We start from the raw sequence: 9,048 nt of genomic DNA on the forward strand, positions 1-9,048 counted from the left end.
GAAGTGCAATTTTCCCAACAATGTCTCGAGAGCGACAAGAACGAATTAACATTGAAGGAACGTTCCAACAATAGAAAACAGCCGCCGATGGTTCGAATACTGCCGTTATAATGAGAAAATACGTCCCATTGGCAATAGGCGTGCCTTAAGGAAAAAGGATGCACCATACCCTCTATGGGGCCGCTGAGGGCTCAGAGACCACCGTGGGCGGACAATATATATATATATATATATATATATATATATATATATATATATATATCCGGAACAAGGCTGAGATGCTCTAAAAATATAACAAAGGCGTCCCAAATTATGATGTGCGCCTCCAAGGCTCAGATGGCGTCGTGCGGTCTGAAAATATCTCTCCAAGTCTAAAGGAACTCTGCACTGGCATATGGTCTTATAAAACAGTGTCGTGAAACAAGGTGCCGTATACCAGATACGGCCATCTGACGATTTGATTGATAAGTCACGTGGTCCTGCGGCGTCATCGCTTGCCCGTAAACTTAACTTGGGAGCTGCACCGTGAGGTGACCGGGAGTCGTCCGATTGGACAGGAGCTGATGACGTCAGTGGAATAAGTAGCCCTGTGGCCGTTGAAGGGATGACAGAGGCCTGGCGTAAAGTCAATCACTAACTTGGGTGAAATAGTCCAATGCATTCTCCACCACACTCCGCTGCCACGACTACCTGGTCTTCTTGTCGCACATCTCCTGCGCTCGCATGCGTAACATCTTTCCGACTATCAGCTCAATCAGTCTGTATCTTAGTTCTGACTTAAGGTCCTGTCAGGCCCAAGCCGCGCTGGCTATTAGTTTTGGGCTGCGATTCTTCCAATCGATGGCTGTTGATTCTGGTCCGCAATCCTTCCAATCGACGGCCATTGGTTCTGGTCTGTGGTTCTTCCAATCAATGACTTTTGGTTTTGGTCTGCTATTCTCCCAACCAATGACTATCGGTTCTGGTCTGCGATTCTTCCAATCGACAGCCATTGGTTCTGGTCTGTGGTTCTTCCAATCGGTGACTTTTGGTTCCGGTCTGCTATTCTCCCAATCAATGACTGTTGGTTCTGGTCTGCGATTCTTCCAATCGATGACCCTTGGTTATGGTTTTCGATTCTCCCACCCGATGGCTATCGGTTCTGGTCTGCGCTTCTTCCACTCGATGGCTATTGTTTTGGTATGCGATTCTTCCAATCGATGACTATTGGTTCTGTTGTGCGATTCTTCCAACCAAACCTGGCGTCGTGCACACCGCATTTTTGCGGCGTCCACTTCTCTATTCGTTTTTGTGGCGTCCACTTCTCTACTCGTTGCTATGGCGTTCATTACTTTGCTCGATTTTGTGGCGTCCACTGCTCTAGCCGTTCCAGCTGTACACATGCCATCGACCTCCGTTTGAAAAGCACAATCATCAGCCCTCACACGCAGCGCGCTGCCTGTCGACGCCGGCGTTGTTGTACAGGCCACCGGATCGGGTGCCGAGAGTGTGTGGCCAAACCCGGAGGCGGCATTGGCCCCGCTCACCCGCAAATAAGCGGGGCGGGCAAGCATGACTGGATCTGCTTACGACGGACCCTGTTAGCCACTGACTCTACGAGCATTTGCCACTGAACTGCTCTCGGTGGTTCTCTTGCTGCCGATATCAGAACTCGATCGGTTCAGCATGACCGGACACAACGACCCCACCATTTCCCCACTTACTGACGCCTCGATGTGTTTAAACGGGACGGAAACGGGACGGTGCAGCTCGTGCCCAGTCCCAGAGCGTAGTCTGAAGAGTGAAGGCGACTTATGTAAGTGTTAACAAATTGAGGAGACTTCGAGATGCATAGGACGTGAGTTTGTTCCGAATCCCGTTGTCATACCTCAATGACAATCACATTTTAGGTGTTGTAGCACTGCACGAGTCCATAATGTCAGGGATGTCGCTTTGTATACTCAAGGAGGCCCAGGCATCCAATAATGGTACGAATCCAGCGTTGCGGCTACGGCAATGCATGTAAAAAAGCGGGCTAAAGCCACCTGAGTCCCAATCATGCTTCACGACGACACTCTTGCCAGGTACTAGCGACGGCCATCTTATATCAACGCACTGCACGGTGAAGCAAAACAAATGAGATCTTGGTAGGCTATTCTTGCCGATGTCGTCTTGTAGCCGCGCGCGATGCGCAAAAACGTCAAGCGTAGCGTGCATGCGAGACCCCACGGATGGTAAAAGTGGAATAAAAAGGCCCTGGGACGAGGAATAAAGCCTCAGGTCATTTGTGGTCGGGATAATCGGAATGCCACTTTGAGCACGGAACGCTAATTGCACGGTTTCGTTCTAAAGCGCCGAGGTTGCAGTGCAGCGACGGTGGCCGTTGTGGGCAAACAGGCCGCCGCTGAAAGTGGCTGCAAGATTCCGCCAGTCTAACCCGATAGCTCGATTGGTTGTAACACAGGTTGTGATGCAGGCCTGCCTTTTGATTCGCCCGCCCCTGACGGGACGGGTTCGAGCCGTTTTACAACGTCGCTGCCTATCCCTGGCTGGGGTGGCATGCGGCCAGCGGTAGCGGCCACCCTTCGATGATCGGGTGGGATTGGAGATCACGACGGATCGTGCCGAGCATTGCGGCACGCTAAACTTTCGCCGCCAGATTCTGCCGTGGACACGAATTTTCACCATCAGGTGGTGGGTTGAGGGCTCGCGCAACAAACACTGCTCAGGGTTGGCGGCAATTCCAGAATCTATTTTATCTAACAGTCTGGACAAAGTTAAAAAAACAAGATCGAAAAAAGACAAAATGCAAACATCGGGCATGCAAATAAATATTCGTATGTCACTTGTGATTGCTCCATGAAGTACTCTGCTCGAGCTGATATTTTGTTTTGTTCTGATCAGGTGGTCTTTTCCGGTCATCGAAGACAGTAATTGGCTACATGGCCTGTTTGCGAAGCATTGCTAATTGGGGCTAGGCCGAATACATGCTATTTGCCCTGCTGCTCAGTGTTTGCGTTAATGCACCAATTGTTTTTTTTTTCTTCTGTTGTAACCTTCTCAACGCATTTACAACGCATGGCGGTGCAGGCTGCCTTTGTGAAAGTAATGGTATCTTAGACAAAGTGCGATGAATAAATGAAATGCGATAACACAGGCTAGGTGCACTCGAATACTTGCGTCAAATAAAACATAACACTTGAGGCACAAATCTTATCCCTGAATTGTGGCAACAACAAAATCCTGAATATCGGATATTTCCGAAATGAAATGTGACGGGACAGAGGACTTGTATGGAAAGATATTTTAAAGTTGCTAAGATGAACACAAGAAGCGCAATAAAAATGTCACGTATTTTCTCAAACAAAACAGGGCAAATGTTAACTGAGTGCATAAAATGCACCAACGGTGAGTGTCTAAAAAGGTAAGAATTATAGAATGTCGGAAACGTGCGTTATAAAGCGTAGTGAAAACGTGATGTACAAATAATTTATTAATACTAAACGAGCGGTATGATACGATGACTTTGGATGGATACGCAGAGAAACGGAAAATATTCGAGCATAATCCAACGCTCCTACGGTCACCAATATTGACGCACAACTGTCCTGAGGTTATTTGAGGCTCTAGCTGTTATGGAGGTATGCTTGCCAGATGTTGCGCCACTTGGGCACTAACGTAACGCATTCTTGTTTCCTCTGCGTTTCTTGCCGATGGTGGAAGGATTGCATGTATGCAGGCGTATCAAAAGAACAACACAAACCATCCGTTTTTCGCTCGACTACAATCAGAAACTCTGAACGGTTCGAAGTCGTTAGAGAAACCCGTTCAGCACCACCTAAAGACACGCTTCACCTCGGTGTAACCAACAACTCCTCACCCTTCCACCACCACCGAATCCTGCCGAAGTAGGCCGGCCAGCGCAGGCGCCCCAGCCCTCGGCGCTGATGCGGCACCACACGTGCACACTGTGTCACATAGCGGTGACGAGGGCAGGCGGGCGCGAACCCGTCACAGCTCGCTGCGCGCGGCACGGGCCGCTGAGAGGGGCCGGCCAGCGGCAGCGGCAGTGCCCGCGCCACCGGCCGCCGAAGCGACGCCCGCCTGCACAGACGCCCGCAGAGCCTCGCCATCGCATGAAGTTGGCCGGCCGGCAGCGGTCCATCGTGTAGGCGGAGCCGCGGGGATTGGGGCGGTGGGGCCTGCCAGGATGGGAAGCGTCCTGTCCTCTTCAGCGGAGGCGTCAGGTTGGTTACGTGGTGCGCGTGATTCGTCGTGCTTGCTTTTTGACTGTTTCTCCGCAGGCTGTGTTTTTCTTTCTTGGGCATGGGTTTTCTCCGTCACCGACGAATGTTGCTGATAGCTGATAAAAGCAGATCTAAACCGCACTCTCAATAAGATATGCTTGTGTCCTGCAATGACGTTGCTCGTAGGTCTTTCATTAGTAGTTTGTGTTTACATTTGTTAGTATATGTAAATACGTTTAAGTCACGTGTAGCAGGCTGTTTGCAAGGCCGTACAAATGAAAGGTGCAAGCGGAAAGTACAGGAGCGACGAATATTCTAAAAATCAATAGGCATGAAGTGAGGAAAAAGCAACGTGTTGTCAGATGTGGTGATGCCTTCAAAGGGCATTGTTTGCGCCCAGCCTCGCACCCTTTGGTTATAAGGCTTCAACTTGGACATGAAACCACTTTTAGCTTAACCAGTTGCTCTTATTATATTTCAGGCTGGTAATGATCAGTTCCTGATAGTGTTGGAAAACAAAGGACCTTTAAAAAGTCAACCCACTTAGTAAGGGTGTCGCATTGGCTTCGCAAAATTCAAGCGTGGCGAGGTGTGCACCAAAGCATACATTATTTCCATGCAAGCAAAACATTAGGCCAGGCCACCGCTGCAGCCTACCACGCCTTTGACCGTGCGCTGCTCGCTCCCCAGCCGGGGTCACGGGCGCCCAGCCGCGAATGGGCCTCTCGGAGCTGGGCAACCTGCTCGACTCGGACGGCAATCTGCAGAACGAGATGCTGGTGTTCGCCTTTGCCGCCACGCTGCTGGCCACCATCCCCATCCTGCTGGGCAACGAGTTTGACGTCAACGTCGGCCTGCGCAGGCGCCGCAGGCAGCTGGCCGAGTCGCCAGTGGGCGGAGCCTGGCACATGCCGCCTGTGCTGGCACCTAGCGGCGACTTTCGTCGACGGAGAGGCGCAGGGGCGGAGTCAGTCCTGAGAGGACGACGGGAAAACCGCGGTCGCGGTATGATGTGAAAATGAGAAGTCTTCATGCCCGGCATGACGTGCTGCCTATGAGCAGATCTTGGCTACTCGTGAGTTATCCACACGGTCAATGATGTTCTGAAATATGTCTGTCGTGTTCTGTACAAAGTGAATGGCATTAAGTAGCGCAATGGATTCGAAGTGATTGAAACGGCAATGAAGCGAACAAGAAAGGAATAGCTGACTACGTCGAATAGTAAATGTCGTCAAAAAAGATTAAGTCCACAAGACAGCCGTAATGGCAGACGTAATGTAAAGTAAATAAGTTATGCACCAGCCTCAGATTGCTTTTACCTTACTCTGCTTGCTTATCTTACCTACCAACCTCTGCTCGCTTTTGTATTTGCTTTTATCGTTATTTGCTTCATCAAATTGTTGTGTAATTTTGCCAAGCGCCGCCATATTTTGCGAAGCTTTACTTTAACCTAGGACCAGTGAACTGTATGGCAGCCGCATTGCGGAAGTAATGCAGATAGTAGTGCAAAGTTATCGAGGGGGTACGCAATAAATTGAAAGTGGCATGCTCCATTATTCTGCATGTGGTAGAGAAAGAAAGTTGGTGTTTGTCGTCAACAAGCAGCGAACCGTTCTGAAAAATAAGCTTGGGAAACGTTTTTAGTGCGCCCACTCAACTCGATCAAACAAAATATCCTTATACAGGCACAGTGTTTATCTCGAATTTGTGGTTGACCTCACCTGTGAACATAGGGTACATATGTACATTAATACATGTTCACATGGCTTAATTTGTTTAACACGCCCTCGGAGAGGGGTCAAACTGACCCCCTTCTCCAAAGGTTTTCTCAAAATGGCTCCGAATAGTCCAATTTTGCACAGCTGTAGACATGTGAATAGCGAATCGTCTGCCATCACAAGTTTAGATGCACCTAGTAAGGTCGCTTACAGGTCAGGTCGAAATCAGGCCATGGTTTCAGCGAAGACAATTTCTAGGGAATCGTTCAATTTGATCCAACAACGGAGTGGTAGACGAAGCCATACAGCTCTGAAATACTTTCTTAGGCAACACAACAATTGAATGAACAAACTACATTGACATAGGGTCAGGTATGAAGGTCAGGCCAAGGTCAAAATCAATCTGCTTTATTGTTCTAGGACTTGTTGCATGGGGTAGTTCCTGGTGCTCATTTCGAATTTATTGATAATATAAATCGCATTATACGCCTTCTATAGACTTCCTAAAGGTCAGAGTAGGTCACCGACCTAGAATGACTCAGGTCAGGATCTCATTTTTGGAACATGCTGCTTAGCGTAATCTATATCGCTTAACCAAATGCAAAACTCAGAGCAGTCTCGTATGATTTTGGTCACAGTGATCTTCAAAAAGTCAAATAAGTTTACTGACCTCAGATGAACATGTGAACTTTTGCTTAGAGCAGTTATCTAGGCTCTAAGGGCCCTTGTAAGACTAACCTGAAATTTGACCTTATTTGACCCGAGAGCTATGACCTAAGGGCCTCAAAGTTGGACCAAGTGAGTTCTCGTACAGGCTAACACACCCTATGAATTTGGTTTCTCTAGCTCCCTTAGTTCCTGGGATCTCAGGAGGGTCAAATTGACCCCCCACCCGAGCGAAGTGTATCCAACCGGCCACCCGGGCGCGTGTTAACGGGACGGGATCTGTAATGCAAAAGCGGCGAGAACGCAAAGTTTGACTGCTGCTTAGATGCTGATTGGTGTGGAAATGATGACCACACACGGCATCGACCTGAAATGTCGTTTAAAAAATGTCCAAAAATTTTAGCTCGACCTGACAAGCAGATAAAACCTTGTCTTCCCGTTATGGCTGTTTTTCATAGCGTTTACCAGTTACTCCAGGACGGATTAAAAGTGGAGGGAACATCCAGACCTCGAAGGTGTTTCTTCCATGCAACGGCGTAGGCGAAATGTTTTGTTCCGCTGAATTGGGGGGGGGGGGGGGGATCGTATCCCTGTTCCCCTCTGCAGCGAAGTTTCTGTTCCATGTTGCTTGTCTTCTGAACACCTTCGCGTCGATGACGTCTGCAATTTTCGAGTGCGTGACCATCGTAAGTCACGTTACGCTTACGAGCAGTTGTCGTATTATCTGATCAGGTCCCCAGCCCACATGATGACAAATCTGTCGCCTAATCGAGACCTTGCCGCCCATTTCGGTGGAAATGATTCATTACATGCGGTACATATCTACTACTGGCTTCCTCATAGAGTTTTCCAAGAGCTATTGCATACCGTCATCCGCATTGTCCGCATACTTGGTTTTTAAATGATTGGAGGGGTCTGACCTACGAGAGGTCATGTTCACCTTTTTATTCAGGGCAGTTTGGAAAGTATTTTGTATAGCCGTTTTCTGCGTGGCTCTAGATTACTAGGCTCTTTAGATCTGTAGGGGGCTCTGAGGCACCATCCCGAAGGGTTATGAAAGAAGCAAAAAGTGAGTGCGTTCTTCACGTCTGAAGTCAATTTGGCGAAAAGGCCTGACATTCGGTCAGGAATGCATCTTCCGGAGCACTGCCCACCCGGCAATGAGGGCCATCCCACTGGAACTCACTGTGTCGTTTCTAATCAGCTCGTTGGAGCAGCGTTCGCAAATGTAATTGGCATTTAGTGTGCACTCTGATGCTCGGGAGGTAGCACAGAGCATATAACTAGGTACATGGGCAAGGCAAGACAGCTGTTTTTCAAGAACCACCATGGCCTCGGCGCGACATTGGCTTGGCGATGCTGACTGCTCAGCGGGCGAACGGCGCGCGAGCGCCGCGAGTGCATCACTACTGCGGCGGATATGCGATGCCAGCGACACAGCTCGCTCCATTGATGGCAGCTATCGCGCGCCGCCTGGTGGCTGACCCCCGGCGCGCCGTGGGGACTGCTACGCGGTTCGGATGCTGATGCGCGCAAATCACTAGTGGGATGAAGCAGCACCATGATCTGAGGCAAGCCATGCGAACATCACGCGTCAAGCAGTGATCACTCAGCCAGTGTGTCAAGCTAGCATTCCATTCAGCATGAACTTTGGACCTATGGGCAAATTGAATTTGTGCATAAATATGTTAATGTGTTAATTGATTATTGGGATTCGAGTGCACTTCGGCTGGTATGGTTATGTATCAACCGATGTGCCAATTATCCCGTTTTATATTTCAACACCTAAATTTCCTTCCATTTCAATTTTCATCGTGCACTTTTGATTACAAGTAAAAGCTTGAAAACGAGAAAACGGCAACAGAATCGAACAACAGGCCCTCCCTTCGATGTGGACAGTTTTGGCACATGCAGTAGCAAAGAATAAAATAGAACAGGGGCCTTCATCATAAAACCTAAACAACAAACCATCCGTTTGCTGTCAACTACACTCATAAAATAACTTTACCCACCGAAATGTAGCTGATAGTTTTACACCTATCTGCCTTCAGGGGTGGCGACCGTTAATTAGTGGTGAGCACGGTTTGCTGCGATACAATGCGTGCGTTTTACGGCAAGGTTTTGTGGTTCATAGTCACTAAGAAGTCACATAGAGTTACAGTCAGTTCATAGTTGACACTCTGACGCAAGAAAGCGGCAACACCAGATTGCTCTCCCCTTTTAATAAACGAATGGAGCCACCAGCGGGTGGAAATAAGTTACACTGATGCATGCCAGACAGATGAAAAAAGGACAGCTGCAGTGTCTTGCGCACTCCGTGGTGTCTGGCTCAAAGTGGCTGCGCAACCCATTTGTTAAGCGGCGGAGGAGGCACAAGGACTAACGGATAAGCGGCGAAGGAGGCACTAGGACTAACGGATAAGCGGCGAAGGAGGCAC

General features: G+C 48.9%; 1 protein-coding gene across 1 annotated transcript; it reads left to right on the forward strand.

Annotated features, from left to right (window-relative positions):
- The first annotated feature begins 4,110 nt into the window (after nt 1–4,110).
- LOC119112500 (uncharacterized) lies at nt 4,111–5,903 on the forward strand. The gene is made up of 2 exons (XM_037236704.1): nt 4,111–4,226; nt 4,917–5,903. The coding sequence occupies exons 1-2, from the start codon at nt 4,190–4,192 to the stop codon at nt 5,240–5,242; spliced, it is 363 nt and encodes a 120-aa protein (XP_037092599.1). The 5' UTR covers nt 4,111–4,189; the 3' UTR covers nt 5,243–5,903.
- The last annotated feature ends 3,145 nt before the right edge of the window (nt 5,904–9,048 follow it).

Source organism: Pollicipes pollicipes, unplaced genomic scaffold, assembly GCF_011947565.3.
Source record: "Pollicipes pollicipes isolate AB1234 unplaced genomic scaffold, Ppol_2.1 Scaffold_2555;HRSCAF=2994_pilon_pilon_pilon, whole genome shotgun sequence".
Lineage (NCBI taxonomy): Eukaryota > Metazoa > Arthropoda > Thecostraca > Pollicipedomorpha > Pollicipedidae > Pollicipes > Pollicipes pollicipes.